Raw genomic sequence first — 23,632 nt, 5'->3', positions numbered from 1 at the left:
GCGGCAGACACATTGAGAAAGATGTGCAAGAATAGGTTTCCACAGTTACAGAAACACACTGTCACTTGTGACTTTGATGAAAGATGCTTGAAATCATAAAGATGTAGTAAATGAAGAGAAACGATTTCCAGTGACTTTTATAGGTCAAAAACCAGAGGGCACAGATTTAAGGTGATTAGCAAAATAACCAAAGAAAAGAGTAGGGGAGTGGGACTACCTCTTCATAGGAACTGGCTTGGACCAGAAGGGCCAAATGGTCTCCTGTACTATTTCCTGATACTATCATATGATTCTGTAAGGTTGTTTCAGTACTCTTACAGTGTTGGAAACCTGATTGGAGGTATTCAAACATGGAATTGTAGGAAAGGTGAGCATAGATTTAGGAGGTGACAACATGTTCAAGGAATTTGGAATGTAAAGGGAATGTAAAGGGGGTGGTAATTAGCAAGGACAGATGAGTCAAGGGTGGATTTTGTGATAGAAACAAATGAAGTATGGAAGGAACATAGAGCAGACTTGTTTTCATGTAGTGTCTTTCATCACTTCACAATATCCCAAAGTAGTTTCCAGTCAATGAAGTAATTTTGAGGTGCAGACACAGTTGTAATGTAGGAAACATAGTGGACAATTTGCATGTACTAAGGTCTCACAAACACCATGTGATAATGACCTGACAATCTCTTTTCAGTGAGTTGGCTGAAGGATAAATATTGGCAGGATACTAAAGAAATGAACAATAATTTTGCAAAGTGTCCGTTGCTCTGTTGTGGACAAGTTTCAATCAAAACTTTACTTGACAAGAGCCATGTTGGCATAATTTTTCTTTAGTTGTCTTCAAATTCCTCAATTGCCTGTATTTAATTTACAGTGACCCAGGAGGTGGAATAGAGATGACTGAGTTTGTACGGGAAGCTACACCTCCAGTTGGCTGCAGTTCACGCAATTCCTATGCTGGTTTGGACAGCAACCATCAGGTACTGTTAACACATTGTTGCTGCGAGAAGTGACTGCTGCTTAAAACTGTTGCTACTTTTTTTGCTTTGGTTCAAAAATTTCCTAGCCAAACGTCAGAACAGCAGTTTTATTGCAAACTCAAGAAACTTTCAATTAAAAAGATTTAATTCTGCAAAATAAACAAACTACATATCATAAACATAGCCTTAAAATTCAAAATCAAAGGAACTTGGTCCTAACATTTTTCTTGTTCCACTTTTCAAACAACTTTTTGAATTGCTTTTTACAAATTTAATACGTCAGTTAAGGAATATCATCTCCAGAGTATCTCCGAGTCTAAATTCAAAAATGGCGGGTCTGACAAAAATGAAGTCCTGTGGTAAATTAGAAACAAAATACTGTGAAGATCTGAAATAAAACAAAAAATGCTGGAAAAACTCAGCAGGTCTGGCAGCATCTATGGAGAGAGAAACCGAGTTAACGTTTCGAGTCCAGTATAATTCTTTTGTGTTGCTGAAAAGAGACATGCTATAGATGTTTTTTGCCTTGCACTCATCAGGACAATTCACAAGAATACCAAATTGTTAAGGGAACAACAATTTATACTGCATGAAAAGAGAGTGCTGATTGGTTTGCAAGTGGACCCTGATAGAAGCGTCAGATGAACCTGTCCTGATGAGTGCAAGATGAAAAGCTTTGACAGCATGTCTCTTTCTTCAGCAATACTCAAGTTCTGTACTACAAAACAACTATATGACTCTTCTCTTCGTTTATAATTTTTTTGCTTAATGGTGTTAGAGGTTATATTATACACATTTGGGGAAAGAAAAGGTCTGGAAACTGCACCCAATAATCAATTTACTTGTCCCATGAGTCAAGGCAACAACAGTGTTAAAATGAGACAAAATGTCTAGCATGCATTACCATTTTAACTACAAAATTGTTAATGTCAATTCTGCACATGAACACATTCTGATAATTATCTACATAATTATATATTGAATCTAGAAATGATTAGCTTGTCATCTTGTTTGTCATCTTTGTAATATGGGTATGTGTTTTGTAGTTCTTTATTTGCCTGTTGAAAATGTCCTAAACAAAACAGTTTTAAAATCAAAAATAGGGAATTGCTATGACAAGTTTTAGATGATTACCTTCCTGGAGGAGTTGCGTTAACAGAAGTTGAAGCTCAGGGAATTGGTGGAAAAACTATAGTTCATTTCTTTGGTGTTCTGCTAATATATATCCTTCAGCCAACTCACTAAAAGAGATTGTCAAGTCATTATCACATGCTGTTTGTGGGAACTTGCGTCACACAAATTGCCCCACCATGTTTTCTACATGACAACAGCGGCTACAGTGGGAGACAGAGTGTAGGGGTGATAGCAGGTATTCTAATTGGCAGAATGCGAGTTGTGGTGCCCTGTGATCTGTGTTGGGCCCTCAACTATGCACCATTTATTAACTGCTTAGATGATGGTATAGAAAACCACATTGAAGCTTTCTGATGACACAAAGTTAGGCAGCATTGTAAGCAGTCTAGATGGAGGCATAAAATTTACAAGGGGATATTAACAGATTAAGCAAATGGAAAAAACAGTGGCAAATGGATTTCTGTGTAGCAAGTGATGGGTCATGTACTTTGGACTTCAAAAAGATCGAACAAAATCCTTTCAAAATAGCGATAAGTTAGAAAAAGTGGAAGCTCAAGTAGACTTGGGGATCCATGTACAGAAAATAATTTAAAAAGGCTATTGGAATGCTGGTCATTATATCTGGAGGGCTGTAACACAAGAGGTAGAAGTCATGCTGCACAAAACCCTGGTTAGACCACATTTGGAGTACTGCGAGCAGATCTGGACACCTCTCCTCCAGGAAGATATATTGATCTTGGGGGGAATGCAACGTAGATTTACCAGAATGATACCTGGACTCTGAAGGCAAAGTTTGAGGAAGAGATTTAAAAAATCTAGGGTTGTGTTTCTTAGAATTTAGGAGGTTAAGGGATGAATTGTTCAAGGGTTTCAAGATATTAAGGGGAACAGATAGGGTAGACGGGGAGAAATTAGTTTTACTGGATGGGAAGGCTATAGTCTAAGAATTAGAGACTGGTCTTTCAGGAGTGCAGTTAGGAAACACTTTATGCAATGAATGGCAGAAGTTTGTAACTTTCTTCCACAAATGGCAGTTGATGCTGTGTCAATTATCATTCTTAAATCTGAGCAATGATGATGCAGCTCTTGACACTCAAATTATTTTACCATTAGATTTGGTGAATGCAGGTTTTAAGTATTCATTTACTGAAAATAACTTTTTTGCCTTTCCCAAAACTGATTTAAACGCATAACTTTCTAATGAACATTTTGCTCTAGTTTTGAGTGAAGAAAGCAGGCATTTGCTGAAGCTGATTTCGGTCTTTTTTGCCCTGAACTCTCTTAGCTCCTAACCAATTCCCTACCCATGCCAGTAGCTTGACTCTAATTCCATTTTTCATAACCGTCTCTTATCTGGAATTTTGTTGAATTTCTTCTGGAATCCCACATAAATAACATCCATAGACGTTATCCACCATGTAGCTGCATCGTGAAAGTTACTTAGACATTACTTGCACTTGACAAATCCATGCTGGCTCTCTCTAATGAGTTTATAGTTGTTCAAGTGCTGAGTCAAGCTGTCTCTATTAACAGATTTTAGTAATTTCCCTAAAACAAATGTTAGATTTACAGGCCTATAATTTCTTAGTTTATTACACCTACCTTTCTAAAATAATGAATGACATCAGTTTTTCAATTCAAGGGAACAGTTCCTGAATCGGGACCATTTTGGAAGATTGCCATATAAGTTTTCGAAGCTGTTTGTCAACTGTTCTGAGTTTTAAATTTTTTAATTCTGTACAGGATACAAGATAAATACAGGATAAAATTGTCTAAATTGTCCCTCTCATCTCTGTTCATCTTATAATTTACAATTCTTTAGGAGAGAGGGTAACTATAGTAATTCAGTTTTAATTTTGCAATGTGCTATTACCTGTGATAACACCTGAACTTGTATTACCTGCTTACATTTGCATTATTTGAACCTTGCATCATTTTAAAGGCTGGATCTTATTTCCTACTTTCTTTTTTTCCCTCAAGTGAAAAGAAGTGCATATCCAAGTATTTGTAGATGTAATGAGTGTTTCTGCCTCCACCACCATTTTAGTGATATCCAGACCGCCTCTATCCTCTGGGTGAAAAAAAATTCTCCTCAACTTCCCTCTAATCTTCTATCAGTAACTTTAAAGCGATGCCCTCTGGTTATTGACACCTCTGTTAGGGGAAGAAAACCCTTCTATCCACTCTATCTATGCCCCTTATAATTTTATAGATCTCAATTAAATCTCCCCTCAGCCTCCCCCCTTCCAAAGAAAACAATCCAGCCTATTCAATTTTTCCACATAGTTAAAATTCTCCATCTTTGGCAACATCCTCATGAATCTCCTCTGTAGCTCCCCTAGCATGATCATGTCCTTCCCGTAATGTGGTGATGAGAACTGTACGCAGTACTCCAACAGTGGCCTAACTAGTGTTTTATATAGTTCGAGCATAACCTCCCTGCTTTAATTTTCTATGCCTCGGCTAATAAAGGAAAGTATGCCTTATGTCATTTTTGAATCCTTTCAGTGTGCCTTCGTCCTTTCAAATGTATGTGCATCAACATTCATATGAAGTATGTGGCTACACCAATGAGTTTTATTGCTTTAAAATAGCTTGGTTCAACGTAATTTCAAAAAGGTTTCTGATGATTTCAGTCTTGGTGAGTAGCCCAGTGAACTGAATGCTTCTGCTTGTGCAGTTTTGCCAATGGAATTATTCATTCACGGTATGTGGGCATCGCTGGCAAGGCTAGCATTTATTGCCCATCCTTAATTGCCCTTGAGAAGGTGGTGGTGAGCTGCCTTCTTGAACCGCTGCAGCCCGTGTGGTGTAGGTACACCCATTGTGCTGTTAGGAATGGAGCTCCAGGATTTTGACTCAGTGACAGTGAAGGAATGGCAATATATTTCCTAGTCAGGATGGTGAGTGGCTTGGAGAGGAACTTCCAAGTAGATGGTGGTGTTCCCATGTATCTGCTGGTTCCATTTGAAATGTGACTGATCCATTTGGTCCTTCATATTTAATGTTTTCTCTTTTAAATACAAGGTGATACTTTTGTGTATCTAGCAGTGTAACTGTCATTCAGTGATCCATCTATTTTATTTGCCCAGACCTCTTTCAGTTCTAATTTCCTTTACATTTACCACCTGGCAAAACCAACCAAAATACAAGAAATACCCTTCAGTATATGACTTCTGAATTGTGTAACCACATTTAAGATCCATTTAAATTTCCACGTCATTGGCACCGACACAGATTCTTGCCCGTTGATCGCCACTTGCTGTATGTTGCCAAAGCAGCTTTCGGTGCAGCCAGTTCATTTGACATGGATTCCTGGTGCTTTTATGTTTCTTAAAACTCCTAGCTATGAAGCTTTTACAGTCTTTTTTCATTAGGCCAGGTATTTGTTGATTGATTTTGGATTTTGTTCCTGCGGTTATTATGGGTGCTTCTTCCGGAGACAAAAGAACTCAGAAGAAGCCCTCCCAAGTGTATTGTTGTTTTGGGAATCAAAATCTGTTCGCTTTGAAAGCATTTTCCACATAAAATGCTCTTTTTTTAGGTATCTGTCATTGATGTATTAAATTTGGTGCAACAGCAGTTAAATATCAGTATCATTAAGTAACAGTTATTTCTGTGACACTCAGAGCAAGTAGAACTCATGCTCATTTCCTTGTCTTTCTATGTGGCCTTCCTTTACAAAAGAGTGTAATGCACATTACCTCTATTTCACTCCTTTTCCATTCTTGTGCTCCCCCCCCCACCACCAACCTTATGTCGATCTTATTTTGTTCTTCATTTGTTTTCATATTTTCTCCATAATTGTGGGGGATCCATATTCATGGTTTCAGGGATATTTTCAATAGCATTTTCTCCTTCCAGAAATCTGAGAGTTTAGAATCTTCAAAGCTGTTTTGTTTTCAACTCTTTTGGCTTAATTTTCCAATTGTTTTTTGCATGTATTAATGCTTCTGTCGTTGCCAATTGACAGCTATCAGTGTCTTAAGCATGAATGGATTTTGAAGCCTAGACTAGATGAAAGTCATCTGTGCCCCTTAGCTGTAGGAATTCTGGATGAAATGACATTGAGGCAGTCTCAATCCATTCATAATGATCAGAAGCCTTTGACCGAAAGCTATATGAAATTCAGCGCATGATGATAGTAAAGTGATTGACTTTTTGACAGGGACCATGAGGCTGGAGGGGATTCATGTTGCTGGAGTTACTTCTGGTTTGAAAGAGATTTACTCTGTATCTAGCCTGCACAGTACTTAACTGAGAGTGCTGGATCCTAGTATGAGGGAAGGATGGGAAAAGTATTCAATCTTCAGTACTGAAGCCCTCATCTTGATCGCTAGAGGTTTAGGAAAAAAAACTTTTGCTGCTATTCACATTCATCTTCCAAGTTAGATTAAGAGTTTAGTTAAAATAAAAAATTGCCATACAAGCAACTGTGAAGTAGAAGAAGATGCCTATTAAAAATCTTTCTAAATTCAATCATGGGATGTGAGGACCAATGGCATTTATTGTCCATCCCCAGTTGTCCTTGAGAAAGTGGTGGTGAACCGCTGCCTTGAAACACAGCAGTCCATCTGGTGTAGGCAAGCTCATAGTACTTTTCAGTGGTTTGATACAACCAAGTGGCTTGCTAGGTCATTTCAGAGGGCAGTTAAGAGCCAACCATGTTGCTGTGGGCCTGGAATCACACGTAAGCCAGACTGGGTAAGGATGGCAGATTTCCTTCCCCAAAGGACATTAGCCAACCAGGTGGGTTTTTTATGACAATCTGGTAATTTCATAGTTATCATTACTGAGAGTTGCTTTTAATTACAGATTTATTATTAATTGAATTTAATTTCCCCAAGTTGCCATCGTAGGATGTGAACTTTTATCTCCAGAACATTAGCTTGGCTGTCTGGATTACTAGCCCAATAACATTTCTGCTATGCCAGAAAACAGTACTTTAAACTGCCACCCTTTCAATCTTTAGCATTTCTACTGCTATCTCTTGAATGCAGTTGTTGAATTGTGGCGCCTTCTGCAGACAAACTCCGAATTTAGTATTTTAGAGGTCATTTTCGTTGTTATCTGTACAGTTCTTCCTCGCTTTAGATTTTCACTTCCACTACACTGAGATGAAACAGTTGTGCTACACCTGACCTAGTGTTGGATACCGTAGGTAGCAAGAGTATGCTATTCTTAACGAGCACTAAGTCCTACCGAAATGACTTGGGACAACTTTGCTATGGTATAGAGGAGCCTTCTGCTCTTCCACAGAGTACTTTGGTATAAATAGCTTCAACTTTTTTTTACTTTGTGTTTTATACTTGAGCGAAGACTTGTTTTAAATAACAATTATTTTAAATATACAGTAAATTAAACTGGAGACATATTCCGTCTACACCATGTTGATCATTCTGAAGTGATTCTTGTACTCAATGATTTAGGGTAACCTATAAGGTGCTGATGAAATGTCATGGATCTGCAATGATAACTCTGTTTCTGTCTCCATTGATGTTGCCTGACCTGCTGAGCATTCTGAGCATTTTTTGATTTTATTTCTGATCTCCAGCAAGTGGCCTATGTAAAGAATGCAGATATAGTGTGGGATATGTTCAGATCCCATATAACCAATGAGATCAAGGGATGCCTGGGAAGAAATAACACCCACATTGTAGTTATACTAGGAGGTCTAACATCCATAGTTCAACCTTTAGATGTGCATCTCAACAAGCTATTTAGGGATCATGTTCACACCAGATGGAATAGACGGGAAAACATAACCTTCACAAAAAAGTGGAAATATGCGCGCTGCCCTGCTTGATGTTTTGTGCGATTTTTGTCATCAAATCCATTGGATGCTGTTAGTCTGCTAAGTATCATTGGATGATTCCAAAAAAGACTATCCAATTCAGTGCATAGATAGGAAGATAATTTGTTGTGGAGGGATGATTCTGAAAGTGAAAACCCCACATCTGATCCAGAGTGGGACCCTTAGGACGATTATGTAGCCAAAGTGACTCAGAATGAATTCGATGAGCTCTTTGTTTGGAAGCCGAAGGCAATAAATTTGACAGTTTTGAAACACTTCGATTGTGGTTAAAGGTATCTTTGTATACCTAATTCATTCAATAAACTGTGCTGCATTAATTTAATATGAATTACTGCTGCTATGTTTTTTATTCACATTTCAAAATGGCAACCACCAGAACATACATTCACACCAATAGTTCGGATTTTATACTGAACGTATAAGTTGGCCCCCGTTTTTGGAGGCTTCAAAAATCGACTTATATGCCATGATCTACGGTACCTATAATGTTGTTTAAAGCTTTTGATCAAGTTGTACCTTGATTTTTCCAGATTTTCAATCTTTTTTGCCTCCTTGTCCACATAACTTCATTTTAAAAATGCTAACTTTGTTAAAATAGTACTTAACCACAAAATAAATGAACTGTTCAATAATGAAAAAGGTTTGTTGAGTTCATCTGTTCAAGTGCATCCTTCATTTATTTCATGATATTGACAGAAGTTTTAGGTTCCAGGCAGCTGTTTATACTCAGTGTCTCCCAGCACATGCTGCCATTTTGGAGAATAGCTTGGGAAGAATAATTTGGCCTGGGATTTTGTGGTAAAAATAACAGTGAGACTTTTAGTACTCACGGTTAATAAAGCGCAAGTCGGGCAGCAATCTCCAATCGTCACAGGTGTTCAGTTAAACGCAGAAATCGGGAAATAGTCGGCACAGTTGCCTTGATCCTCCAGAAGCTTTGCTATAACGGTATCACACCTAAAAATTCAGCATTGAATCATGTGAAAGGACATTAAGTTGCTGTGCTTGTTTAATAGATAGCTACTGAACTCGCTAAAAAAATTTAGGGCTTGTCCATTCCAGCCTAAGTAAATTTTTAGTAGCATGCTAAGTCCTAATTACTACAAAGCAACCTCCCTGGCACTAAAAATTAACTTTTATAAATATGGGTCTCGTTCCTTCAGATTTTAATTTTGTTGGAAATCTTAAAGAAAATATTTGCTAACATTTTCTTTCTGTTACTTTTGGACCCCCACTTAATTCCATCTTTCTTTCCCTCTCTTCATTTCAATTAAATTTGACATTTAATTAAATATTCAAGCAGACACTTCCTTGTTCAGACTTTGCGCACTTCAATAAAGCTGCTTCAATCTGATTGTTTAAGATGATACCCAGTCGCTTTCCCTGTTTATACAAGTCAAAGTTCCCCTGTGGAGGGTGCTGCACCTAAACGGATTTTTAATCACCACAGGTTTCAGTGTTAAAGCCTACAGGCTTTCTGTGGGCAAATGTAATGAATGGCTGGTGCGTTTGTTTGACACTGACCACAAAATCCGGGCCAGTGCTCATCGCAGATTAAAGATGCCAGTTTATTTTTGGCATTAGGGTGTGCATATGAACAAGATATTTGAATGTGGGAAATGCCAGGAAATTTCATATAGATTGTTATGATGTGGCAGATGATGTGTGCCAGGTGGACCAAATCCACAAGGGAAACCTGGTCCCACTATCACAATGGTTTTGCAATTTGTATTTATTACAAGGAGATGTGTGCACTGAATTCAGAAGTAGTGAGTCCACCAAGACCTTTAGGGATTTTAAAAATTAAATTAAAATATTTATTAACAAAATAAAAGATTTCAAGCATGTGCATAAGACTACAATTACTTAATACTATAACAAATCCTAAAATTCCTAATTAATCTGACTCCCAGTTACACACCCCCTTTAAAGTAGCAGTCCAAAATAGATTTTAGATGAAAAAAAAAATCAGTAAGTTAACACAGCACCCACTTGACAGTGGAATTCCAAATGGCTTTCTCCAGCTTCAGTTATTGGACACAGCTGACTTATGCACAAATGGCTGGATGTATCTTGAAGACTGTTTCTCACACTCCTGTTAGATCTTACATGGCCCTCCCCTCACATAGCCTTTCATTTTCTTTTTATATATGTTTCTCTCTCTTTAATATGTAAATTATATTGTTCCATATGTCTTTGGAATGGTACCTTTCCCATAACATAAAAACATTCATGTTGCCAATATTGTCAGTAACCTTTGGGAAAAATAAATGTACTCCTTAGCCTTGTTGATCTGACTAGTTGTAAACAGAGTAACATCCCTTTGAAATCCAAACTATCCCTTCACTTATCTAAAAATGCAAATTCCCATCACACTTTACAGGCTAAGCCAGCATCCATGTTTACTAATTAGCATTTCAAACCAATTTCTACACCTAGCTTCTTCTAATAACCCCAAGCTTGCAGCCTGCCTGACTTCAAATGTAATTAAATCACACAGACCCAACTGTACTTGCACCCATAAACCCACTTTACAATAAACCCAAAAAATATGAAAACTATTATACTTTCGTAACAAGATACAATTGAGGCAATCTAAAAAGGGGTTGTACTTGCACTGGGAATATTTGAATCTGGTACTAAAAATTGAGGGGCAAGGTAGGGAGGGCACTGAAATATAGCACCATTTTCCAACATTTTCTGCTCCATATGCATAGTGAAAACTCAAAATAAATATATTCTTTCAAAATTAAGACAGTAAATTTCCAAAATAGCTTCAAGAGCAAACCTTTTTTAGAATCAATGAGATCAATCCCTGTAACTGAAAGAGCACATAGCTTTTTCTTTAAAATGTACATTGATTATGTTGATCTCCATCCAGGAAATGCTGTCTTTACAATCTTGGATTTATTTATAGCGTTTAAGGTGAAGTGTCTTGTTCTTAACAACTGAATTTGATATACGGCAACAAACCTGAATTATGAAGTTTATACTTTTTTAATTATTTCCACTCCTTTGTTAACAGGTTGTGCAGCCTCACCTTGGAGCAACAGCGAGCATCAAAGGTATGAGATCTGCAGTCTAATGAGTTGAGGTTTTTTAAATTTATCTAGTAACGTTGAATGTTCCAGAATTAAATTCCTCACTGAATTGTACTGAAGCAACGTGTGATAGTTTGCTTACGCAGTACTGATGCCCAGCTCGTGGGCGACCTAAAAATAAGCATTTTGAATTTTTGACTCTGTGAATTCGTGAATTACTTTGACCCCTTTTGCAAGATGTTAGCAAAAACTGGAACCATAAACCAAATGCCTTGATGCATTAATTTTAACTGCAATTTGAAGCAAAAGACTGGAAGGAGATAGTAACTGTGCGAGGCAGAACTTACAATGCTGTTTAAATTTAGCACTGGTCTACTGCTCTGAACCCAGTATATTTAGGAACAGGCAGAACGTGAATGTATGTGATTGGTCTCATGAATCCCTGAAGGCAGTTTGACACGAAGGCCTGCTTCCTGAATGTGTTCTCAATAGGAATGGAAAAGTTTTGCGTGCAGGCTTTCAACAAACACCAGTCTGTTTACATGAATTACTCTTTGGGAGATCAGTTTCCTTTGGTTTACCATTATTTTGTGGGGGGTTTTTTCTTTAAATTTTAAACAGATTGACTGTTAAAATACGGTGCTATGGAGTTTTACACTGTCAAAATACCTGATGGAATTTAAACTCTTGGTTTCAATTAATGGAACAGGAGTTATTATTGGTCATTTCATTGTACTTACACACTGGGGAAGGACCTAAACCAGAACCTTGTGACTCAGAGGTGAAAGTACATAATGTAGGTTGTCACTCTAGTGCAGTACTGGAAAAGTAATTCAAAAGTATCATCCTTTGATTGAAAAATTAAAATAATATTTCATTTCAGGAGGACATTAAAAGATACCAGGGTATTATTCAAAGGGGCATTCTCCCAGTGTCCTTGACCTTTTTGTCCTTGCAAATTCTCACCCCCATCTCAAGCTGCCTTTTTCTCTTCAAAAAGCTTTAAAGCATTGACTCTACCTAACTCTGTGCCCATCTTTCCCAAATTCTGCCTTTGATTTTCTGCTACTGCTACAGTACCTAAATGGCCCTGGACAATTGGCATCCTCTATAATTGTGACCATGGTGCATTATCTGTCCTCATTGTTCTGCAATGAGGTTGACCTCGCCGCCTTCCTCCATTTCAGTGGGACTGCCTCATTTCGTCCCACTTACCTGTCTAATCATAGTCAGACACCTCCAGCAATGACTTCCCTTCTTACCCTGTCACTGTCTGCTCAAGAGTTTATGTTTCTGTGTTAGTCCCTCAAGGATCTCTGCTTGGCCCCTCCTTCCTTACGTACATGGTGCCCTTTGGTGACATCTGCAAACATGGGGTCAACTTCCACATATATCCTGATGGCACCCAGTTGCACTCCTTCACCTCTTGTCTTGCCCCTTCCACTCTTTGTTATATCAGATTGCTTTTTCAACATTTAATCTTAGTTCAGCTCCAATATCATCCAGTTAAGAATGGACAAGATTGAAGCCATTTTCTTCCCCCGAAAACTTAGTACCTTTTTCGCCAATTCTAATTTCACCCTTTTATGGCTACTATGTCAGGCAAAAACAACCTTGGTATCCTATTCAATACTGAACTACGTTTCAGGCCCTTGCTGTATCTATCCCAAAGACTGCCTACTGCATCTAACATGGCTGGAATTCACCTTTACAGAAGCCCATCTGCTCATAAAGCTGTCACCCATATCTGTCATCAAACTCAACTATTCAAAGCTTTAAAACAAAAGAGTGCTGTAAGGACTCCATTCCATTCTCCCAGTTTCTCCATCTCTGACACATCTGTTTCACACCACTGCTTCTGATATAGCTCCCTTTCTCCCCAACCAAGGACTCCCAAACAACATTTCCCACCCCCCCCCCCCTCCCCCCCGCCCCGCCCCGCCCCACTTTGATTGATAGGGACCTCACCCATGTGCAATCCATCTCCTGCACTTCTGCTCTCACCCCTTCCTCCCAGAACCACGATAGGGTTCCCCTTGCCCTCACCTTCCACCCCACCAGTCTCTGCATCCAACAGATCTTCCTCCACCATTCCTACCACCTCCAGCGTGATGCCACCACCAAACACATCTTCCCCTCCCCTCACCTGGCAGCATTCCAAAGGGACCACCCCCTCAGCGGCATCCTGGTCCAACCCTGAGACACCCCTAACACCTTGATCCCTTCCCATAGCATCCTCCCTTGCAAACAGAGGAGATGTAACAACTGTCCTTTTACCTGCTCTCTTCTCACTGTCCAAGGCCCCAATCACTCCTCTCAGGTAAAGCAGCCATTTACATGCACTTCTTTCAATTTACTTTATTGCGTTTGCTAGTCACATTGCACCCTCAACATTGGGGAGACCAAATGCAGATTGGGCGACTGCTTCGCTGAACACCTCACTCAGTCTGCAGGTATGACCCCGAGCTTCTGGTGGCCTGTCATTTTAATTCTCCACCCTATTCTCACATTGGCATCTCTGTTAACTTGGCCTGTTGCAATGTTCTACTGAAGCTCAATGCAAACTTGAGGAACAGTGCCTCACTTTTCGATTAGGCACTTTACAGTTTTCTGGACTCAAAGTCGGGTTCAACAATTTCAGACATAAGTTCTTGTCCCTCCATTTTGCTTCATTTTTTTTTGCATTTGACAGTCTTAACCTTGTTTTTCATGTCTCTGCTTTTGAGCATGATGATTTATTATTCTGCATCTACTCTGGACAAATGTCTTGTTTCTTTACTGCAACTATTACCACTCCCTTTGCTTTTTGTGCAATGAAAACTTTTATCAGTTAACCTTTCCTGCCCTCCAACCTATCACAGACTTTCCCTTTGGTTCTTCCTCCTCCTCCCACCTTTCACTTGCTTAAAGCATGTTACATTTCTGTCTTCCCTCAGTTCTGAAGCAAGGTTCTTAACCTGACATGTTACCTCTGTTTCTTTCTCCACAGATGCTGCCATATTGAGCATTTCCAACATTTTCTGTTTTTATTCTAAAGCTGTCCCTGTCCTCATAAACTTCAGCTTATCCAAAACATCTGTCAATATCCTATCCTGCACCAAGTCCCTCTCATCAATGAATCCATCCTCGCTGAACTACATTGACGTTCTCAAATTTAAGATTCCCATGTACATTTAAATCCATTCTTTCTCTTAGTAATCTCCGGAGCAAGACGTGGTAGGGTTCTGTACAGTATAAGCAAACTATGATTATGGACTACTGCCTCCCAATTACTTGTGCTGTTTTTGAAGCTCCAAATCAATGTTATGTACTGACTCAATGCATTGGAGAATTAATGCATGATGTCATTTGCTGGTTCAATGTGAATTTATGTCTAATGTCACTGGGGTGGGGGGGTGGTGCATAATGGGTGAGGGCAAAGGTTATGTGCTTCCTGTTGAGAAGGAAGGGAGAGACTGTCACTCCTGTGACCAATGTAAGAGCAACATTGGTGGAGCCCTAAAAGCAACTAACCTTTATATAGTAAGTGTCCCAACTCTGTTCAGAGGACAAGTCAATACGGAGCAGAAACAGAAGAGTTAGGAGAAATGATGGAAGGTGTGATCAGAGAGAGATTTTGAGGAGGCTTTTGAAGGTGAGGATAGAGGTAGCAAGATGAAGGGGTTGAGGGAGGGATATCTCGAGAGTTGGTTTTGAGATAGCTGAAGGTTTTTGTGAAATGGAAAGAAAATGGGGATACTCAGATCAATTTCAGAAAACTGAAAGGCATGGGCTAGAAAGTAGAGCTGGAGGATGACTGCAGAAATAGAATGGGATGAGGCTATGAATGGGATTTGATAAGAATAAAATGGGTAAAGGAGAAAATACGCAGTGAAGAATGGCTGTTGTCTGGACTAAACTTAATGCATGACTGGATGGATTGGAGAAATTTTGGATAAATTGGAATTGGTGTAAACTGGAGCTTGAGAAGTTGTTGTTGACCTGGAGGTACCAAGAGTTGTAGTTCGGTCAGGTAAGGGCCGAGATGGGCTCTGCAGTGAGGGTGGAAGTGGGTAGTCTTGAGGATTGTTTGGATATCTGGCCAGCTTAGGGCCATACAAAACACCAGGGGGCTGCACTGTTGGATTCAGCTTGTGGCATTATCCTTAAGGAAATCCAGTAGTTGACTTTATTTTACCTCCTGATGTCCTAAACTAAAATTCAAAATCATTCAACTTGTTTAAAAATTATTCTGCACCTGAAGATAGACGACTGAATATCTGGTATTTCATTAAAGTAGAAAACAAATGTAGGCCAGTAAAGGATTCTTATTGAGCATATCCTGTGCGATAGTGAAAGTGCACTGCGAAAATAGTGACTAAGATCAGTTTAATTTTACTTTCAACTGAATTTTGCTGCTGTCAGATTCTCTGGGGTCAAGCTTAAAATTGAAAAGACTGCTTTTGGAGGTTGCTTTTGGTAGATGCAGTTTGTTATAGTTTTTTTAAAAATCGCTGAAAATATCTCTGTTATACTTGATATTTTCATTTAAGACTGCATTTGATGTTGAACTAAAGTAATGGTGGTGTGCCATTCATAGCAGGTATTTTGAGAGGAATTTAGCATTAAATCATTCTTTCTTTTGATGTTGCTTGTCCTTTAAAATGTTTTGAGTAACATTATTCTGCTATGAGTGCCAAAGCTCTGAGTGCATCCAACAAATACTTTGAATTATCCTTGCATGATTGTGATGTGTGAGCTAAATAATTGTTAATACTAAACTATTGGCATCTTAACAGCACATGTCCTGTGCTGTGTAATTGAACTGTTGTTACTTTGGAGTTGGCAATAATTCCTTGCTGTTGCGAAGTTTACCTGCATTATAAAGGCTCAATTGAGATTTTCAGCCTCGTGTCGAGAGTTTTGAAATGTTGGTTTTTAAGGGTGTTGATAGAGCACATGAGAGCTGCAGCGTGCTATGTCAGAACGTTTGAGCACAGATTTTCACTTGTAGTTAATTAACAAGGTGAGTTCCATGATGCTTGCCCATTGGAACATACTGAATTTGCAAGTCAATTACACAAGCAGTTCACTGCCAACAGATACTGATAAAGCCAAATTTCTTAACTGGGTAAAATTTGTAACATAAAGACACTCTGATTACTGAAATATTTCATTTAAATTGTGTTTAACTGCAAAATGGCCATTACAATTCAGATTAGGTCATGTACATGAAGTGCTTTAAGACATATCTCTATACAATTTTGTTTTGCTGAAGGAGTTTCATAAGAACTTTTAAAATGAGTTCCTATTCAAATCAGAAATTCTTTGAATAAAGCTCATTTAAGAAGGCCCCAATAATCCTGTTCTCAGCCTATCGATTAATTAAGCAGGATCAATAGTTATGATAGTTCACCTAGTGGATGAAACAATCAAGGATACAATTAATAGGAAGCTTGGTTAAGTGTATGGCATGCAAATCTGTGCCTTCTATATGAAGCAATCAGGATCTAATATACTGCAAATAATAATTATTGATTAACTCCAAAAGGTGCACTTCGTTCATTCATTTGAAAGATTACCTTCCTGAAGTTAAGGTTCAAGTAATAGGCTTTGCTCATTGAAAAGCAAATCTGGCAAGGTTTTAAAAAACACCACTTGATGGAACTTCTCCCAGTACTGAGGAGTAATTGAGGAATAACTTGGTCATTATTTTGCAACCTTGGGTACCAGTTTGCCTTCAAACAAAAAATATTACTGCAACTAGAAAAGTAACTCAACAATAAACATCTTAGCTGAAGCACCAATAGCATTTAAGGGATAAAGATGAGCTTTACTCAAATATTTCATATATTTCAAATATCATTGATGAACTCCAGTGGAATGAGGAAAAGTTGCAACTAGTGAAAAACGATTATGTACAGCAAGAAAACAAAGAAGGAAGTGATGTTCACAGGCTCATTGCTTTGTTCAGCTCACCAAAGGCTGGAATTAACTCATCCCAGACAAGCTGACCAGTGGAAATTTCCAGCCCTGTTTCAGATTTTAGCTGTGATCCTTTCTAGCAATTTTATGCCACAGGCCAGAATTCTAATTAAGTTAAGTTTTAAAAGGAGATTGGTTTCCCTTCTTAAAATGGAAATAATCAGAAAAGGTAGACATAATTTTGTAAGTCAATAGCCTTACGTTAAGCAGCGTGATCATTTTGTGATGTGAAATTTAAATTATCAATTTATGTCTTGATATGGAAAGACCCAATGATTATTTTATAAGGTACCAGTGGTTCGTTAGAGGTGTATGGTGTTGACATGGAGAACTCTTTAAATAGAGTTAACATGAAAACAAACTGTTAAGCGTTATCTCCTGTCGTATTACAAGGTTGGCAAATCTTGGAGGTGTGCTTTTTACCTATTGTCTGCCTGTCGAAAATGTCATCATATTTCTTCCTGCGTAGAGACCCACCATATTGTGGACCTTTCTCCTCAGGGAAGGGAGGAGGTAACACATGCAGACTGAAGCACCCTTGCACATTGCGCTTAGAGCTAAAACTCTGGATTGTCCAGCAAAGTCATTGCAAGTCTGTTTTCCTACAAGCTGAGTATTCAGCAGTATCTAGCTGGTAATGTATTTTCTGAAGGGAGGGTCACTACAGATTAACATATACCCACAATAGAAAATTAACATCCGACATTTGGAGATTGACATTTCTTTCCATGTCCATTATAGGGGATGAAGAAACTGCAAAAACTTCTGACGATATTAGCTTGAGCTTGGGCCAGAGCTGCAGTTTGTACAAAGATGCGAATGATGAAAAAGGTGAGCTTGGTCTGCAAGGATTTGACTGGCAAACAATACAGTATTTTTTGTTATTATATTGGTACTTCCATAAATGTATCTAGCTGACATTCTGTTGCATTCCACTTAAAATCACCTGTTTATTATTAGTGTAACAACCTATTTTGAGGAATAATGGAATTTGAAACTTGATCTGCTTATGTAAGGTATAACTTAGCAATAAACATACTTTTGATAGCTAGTTTAAATTAGTTGTGGGATTTGCATTACAGAAGAGCAAAAACCTAGGTATAGCATTCAGAACCTCAAAGGTTCTGGATTACTGTCTGGGTCATGCAGATTAGAGACTTAAATTTGTGGCTCAAAGAGTGGTATGGGAAGAAGGCGTTTCAATCCATGGGACACTGGCAGCAATACTGTGGAAAGAGGGAGCTGTTCCCTTAAGAAATGATGCACTTAAATTGGGCTGGGATTGACGCCCTGGCAACTTGTATAACTAGGGCTGTGGATCGGACTTTAACTGACGAAGGGGTAGATCAGGCGAAAGGAAATTTAGAAATCTAAAGAAAAAAATCAAGGCAATAGAGCAGTGTAGAGATTTGGGTAAAGACAAACTCTCCCTTCCTGTCCCACTCTGTTTAACGATAATTGTGCATTAGTGAATATGGTCCATGCAAAGAATAATGGTTTTAAAGCAAAAAACACTATCAGAATACACAAAGAATTCATAACGAGATAGACAAACTACTGGTACAAATAGAGATAAATGGGCTTGATCTAATCCAGAGACATGGTTGCAAGGTGACCAAGGTAGGGAAATAAATATTCCAGGATACTTAAGATTTTGAAAAGACAGGCAGAATGGAAAATGAGGAGCTATTGTCCTGACAATAAAGGATGATATAAGGTTGCGAGTAAGAAAAGATCTTGGCTCGGAAGATCAGGAAGTAGAATCAGTATGGGGAGGGATAAAGAGTAACAAGAGTTAGAAAACATCAGTGGGAGTAGTTTATAGGCTCCCAAATAATAATTACACTGTTGTGCAGAGCATTAAGCAAGAAATAATTGGAGTTTGTAGCAAAGACAAGTAATAATCGTGGGGGAATTTAGTCTTAATTTCACTGGACGAATCAAAATGGCAGAGTAGCCGGAAGATGAGTTTCTAGAATGCTTTTGTGACAGTTTCTTAGAACAATACTTTGTGGAACCAACTAGGGACAACGTTATTTTAAACCTAGTGTTGTGTAAGGAAGCGGGATCAATTAGTAATCTCAGAGTAAAAGATCTGCCAGGAAAAAGTTTTCATAATACAACTGAATTCCATATTAGATTTGAGAGCCTTTAGTCCAAAACAAGAATCTTAAACTTAAATCCAATTGTATAGGTATGAGGGGGAGAACTAACTATGCTTGATTGGGTGAATAGCTTGAAAGGATGGCAGTAAATAAACAGTGGGAATTTTTAAAGAAATGATTCAAAATTTTGAATAAAAATATATTCTATTAAAAATCAAAACTCAGCAAGAAAGATCCAACTGTGGCTTACTAGGAAAGTTAAGGATAGCATAGATTAAAAGAAGAAGCTCATACTGCATACTGTTGAGAAGAATAGCAGTAAACCTGAGGATTGGGAGATACTTAGAAACCAGGAACGGGCTACCAAAAAGTTGACACAAAGGGAAAAAATAGAATGAGTAAAGTTGTCAGGAATACAAAACAGATTGTAAGAACTTGCCCAAGTATATATAAAAAGGAGAATGGTAGCTAACGTAAACATTGGCCTCCAGAGACAGAAACCAGAGAAATTATCATGGAAAATGAGGCAGATATGTTGAACAAAATATTTTTGTCTGCCCTCACAGTACCTGTGAGAAATGGAGGGTAACCAAGGGGCTAATTAAAGCTAAGAACTTAAAGTAAATAATATCAGCAGAGAATAAAAGCTAGAGAAATTTAAGAGATTAAATGCTGACAAGTACATTGAACCTGATGGCCTACCCCCTGGCATGCAAAGATAGGTAGCTACAAGGATAGTGGATGCCTTGTTAATCCCTATTCTCTCGTTACGATTTTCAAAAGTTTTCTATATTCCAGATGGGCCCAGTGGATTGGAAGTTAACAAAAGTAACACCACTATTCAAGAAACGAGGGATGAGAAAACATGGAACTACAAGCCAATTAGCCTGACATCAGTCGTCAGGATAATGTTGGAATCTATTATTAAGGAAGTTTTAACAATGCACTTAAGAAAATCATGGTTTAATCGGACAGGGAAATTATGCTTGATGAATTTAGCGTTTAGTATACTTGGATGTCTAAAAAGCAGTCGATAAGTTGCCGCACAAAAGATAATATCCAACATAAGGGCTCATGCAGTTGAGAGTAATACATTTAAGATTGGTCAATGGAGAGAAGCGGAGAATAAGGATAAATGGGGCATTTTCAAGTTGGTAGGCTGTGACTAGTGGAGTGATGTTTGGATCAGTGCTAGGGTCTTAGTTATTTACAATCTATATTAATGACTTAGCTTTGTATTTTCAACAAACATGGTTACGTTAGTCCCAGTGTCTTTGTCTAAGTAGGACTGCAACTGAGGAAGACACAGAGGTTGCAAAGAGATATAGACTGGTTAAGTGAGTGGGCAACAAAATGGCAGATGGCGTATAATGTGCGAAGTGAGAGGTTATTCACTTTGGTAGGAAGAATAGAAAAGCAGAACTTTTTTTCTAAAATGAAACTTGTAAATGTTGATGTGGAGCTCCATAGGAGCTGAAGTAGGCTATACAGCCCCTTGAGCCTGTTCCACCAATAAGTAGGATCATGGATGATCTTCAAGCTCATTTTTCCACCTGATTTCCATATCCCTTGATTGCCTTAAGAGTCTAAAAATCTTTCAATCTTGGCCTTGAATATACTGAATGACAGCATTCAAAGCCCTCTGGGGTTAACAATTTCAAAGATTCACAGCCCTTTGAATGAAGCCATTTCTCCTTGTCTCAGTCCGAAATGGTCAACTCCTTATCCTGAGACTATGCCCACAGTTCCTGATTCTCCAGCTAGTGTAAACAACCTCTCCACATCTACCCTGTCAAAGCCTCCAGAATCTTTTATGTTTCAATGAGATTACTTCCCATTCTTCTAAATTCCAACAATTATAGGCCCATTTTACACTCTCATCATAGGAAAGCCTTCTCATCTTCGGAATCAATCTATTGAACCTTTGTTGCACTACCTCTAAGGCAAGTATATCCTTCCTTAGGTACAGAGACCAAACCTTTATGTAGTACTCCAGGTTTGGTCTCACCGAAACCCTGTGCAATTGCAGTAAGACTCTGTTACTCTTGTGTTCCAATCCGCTTGCAATAAAGACCAATATATCATTTGCCTTTCTAATTCCTTGCTGCACCTGCATGTTAACTTTGTGTTTCCTGTACAAGAGCACCCATGCTCAGTTGTTGAGTATATTCAACACTGAGATAATTTTGTGGTCTCTTGGAATTTAGGAATGCAGGGATCAGGCGGGAAAGTGAAATTGAGGCAGAAGATCAGCCATGATCTTATTGAATGGTGGAACAGGCTTGAAAGGCTGTATGGTTTACTCCTGCTTCTATTTTTTAATGTTCTTATGTTCTTATTTGCAGAACCATTCTACCCAAGATACAGTGGGGTTCATTTTTATGTGAGATATTTTCCCCAACAGTTACTGAAATCTGCACTTTTGAGAGGCATTTAGAAGGAAAAGAGGAAAGTGATACCTTCAGAAAGTTTTACTTTAAATAGGAAATCATACACTGCTTTACTGTGCAGTTTAACCCTGTTACTTCATCTCAAGAATGCAAAATGGCCTTTAAGATTTTACGGTCCTGCCGAAGTCAGTGGAGTTTAGAATGGCTCACCGCATTTTACAGCCCCGTCTCCGCCGCGACGCGGCCGTAAAATTCCAGCCTTAGTGTGCAAAATAGACACAAAATTTAACTGGGCGATTGTGACTTGTGATGGCACCTTTAACATGTACGTTTTTTTTCAAATCACAGCATAAGTATACAATTTACGGTAATATAAATTTGATTTGTGTGCCAATTGATACTTGCCCTGCCAAATTCGACAGAAGAAGGTGATGTTATGGCAGGAGTGTCCAAATTGCAACTATTGGACACGGGTAGCCCTAGCCCTGACAGTCCATTCCTCATGCATAGAATTTTTTTTAAGTTGCTTGTTTATCCTGCTTATTTCATGAGTCTGGATAAAGTATTTTTGGATAAATCCTACATCAGTACACCAAGGTGAGATTTAAGCCTCTTAAGGTACCTGCAAATTAATGGCTGCATGGATTTAAACTTTATATGTGCTGCCAAGATTTTAGCATATACTTCTGTAAGGTTCACAGAGACAAAAAAAAACTCTGGCATCCCTGCTATATGATACTGTCTACTTTTGTCTTCTTTCCATAAATTATTATCGACTCAGCAACTGAAAGCACTTAATACAGTGACAAAAGTCAGAAGTGCATTTCTCTCATTGCAATCGTGTCTCCTTTCGTAAAGGTTAGCTATGAACTCAAAACAATGTCCTAATTAGGGTTCAGAAGAATAAAGCAGAAATGAGCTGGAGAAGACGACACAGCCCCTTGAGCCTTTTCCACCAATCAATAGGGTGATGGATGATCTTCAAACTCATTTTTCCACCTGATTTCCATATCCCTTGATTGCCTTATAAGTCCAAAAATCAATCAGTCTCAGCCTTGAATATACTGAATGGCAGAGCATCCACAACCCTCTGGGGTGAGCAATTTCAACAATTCAAAACCCTTTGTATGAAACAGTTTCTCCTTATCTCAGTCCTAAGTGGCTGACCCCCAATCCTGAGACTCCCCCAGTTCTCGATCCTTCAGCTAGGGGAAACAGCCATTCTGTATCTACCCTGTCAAAGCCTCCCAGAATCTTATGTTTCAATGAGATCACCTCTCATTCTCCTAAATTCCAAAGAATATAAGCTGATTTTACTCTCTCATTAGAGGAAAGCCCTCTCATTTCAGGAATCAACTTAGTGAAACTTCATTGCACCACCTCTAAGGTAAGCATATCCTTCCTTGGGTACAGAGACCAAAACTGTATGCAGTACTCGAGGTGCGATCCCACCAAACTCCTGCACAGCTGCAGTAAGACTTCCTTACTCTTGTGTTCCAGTTGGCTTGCAATAAAGACCAATATATCATTTGCCTTCCTAAGTCCTTGCTGCACATGCATGTTAACTGTGTTTCCTGTACAAGAGCACCCAAATTTCTCTGAATACCAATGTTTAATAGTTTTTCACCATTTAAAAAAATTCTGTTTCTCTGTTCCTCCTACCAAAGTGAATAACCTCATATTTCCCCACATTACGCTCCATCTGCCACCTTATTGCTTACTTACTTAACCTGTCTCTGTCCCTCTTCAGACTCCTTGGGTCTGATTTTCTTCTTGAATTCTCTGCCCGAAGGCAGGTCCAACCCACAGCAGCACAACCTCCACCATGAGTAGGGCAAGGAAGCAAGTCTGAATCCACCCCAGTCGGAATGTGGATCGACCCTATGCTGTTGGCACCAATCTGAACCACACTGGCTGTCCAGACAACTGAATCACCAGTACCTGTGCAGTACCCAGAGTGCTTCTAGGGAGGGAGTTCCAGGATTTTGACCCAACGACAGTGAAGGAACAGCGATATATTTCCAAGTCAGGATGGTGAGTGGGTTGGAGGGGAACTTCCAGGTGGTGGTGTTCCCATTTATCTGCTGCCCTTGTCCTTCTAGATGGTAGCAGTTGTGGGTTTGGAAGGTGCTGCCTAAGGGGCCTTGGTGAGTTTCTGCAGCGCATCTTGTAGATGGTACACATTGCTGCCACTGTTCAGTGGTGGTGG

The 23,632-nt window shown here is 38.8% G+C and overlaps 1 protein-coding gene across 6 annotated transcripts in view; it reads left to right on the top strand.

Annotated features, from left to right (window-relative positions):
- The window catches only part of pcnx1 (pecanex 1), a 297,449-nt gene that overhangs the window by 90,352 nt on the left and 183,465 nt on the right, over positions 1-23,632 (top strand). For 5 of the 6 annotated variants that reach the window (XM_078563132.1, XM_078563129.1, XM_078563128.1 and 2 more), the window contains exons 3-5: positions 869-974; positions 10,949-10,988; positions 17,670-17,759. In XM_078563132.1, the coding sequence (XP_078419258.1) occupies positions 869-974; positions 10,949-10,988; positions 17,670-17,759 (236 nt within the window). Of the gene's footprint in view, positions 1-868; positions 975-10,948; positions 10,989-17,669; positions 17,760-23,275; positions 23,458-23,632 lie in introns of those variants that run through there. The other variant, XM_078563133.1, reaches the window with a different exon arrangement.

This window comes from Cetorhinus maximus, chromosome 18 (genome assembly GCF_964194155.1).
Source record: "Cetorhinus maximus chromosome 18, sCetMax3.hap1.1, whole genome shotgun sequence".
NCBI classification, from domain to species: Eukaryota; Metazoa; Chordata; class Chondrichthyes; order Lamniformes; family Cetorhinidae; genus Cetorhinus; species Cetorhinus maximus.
This window is presented reverse-complemented; position numbering and strand designations above follow the sequence as displayed.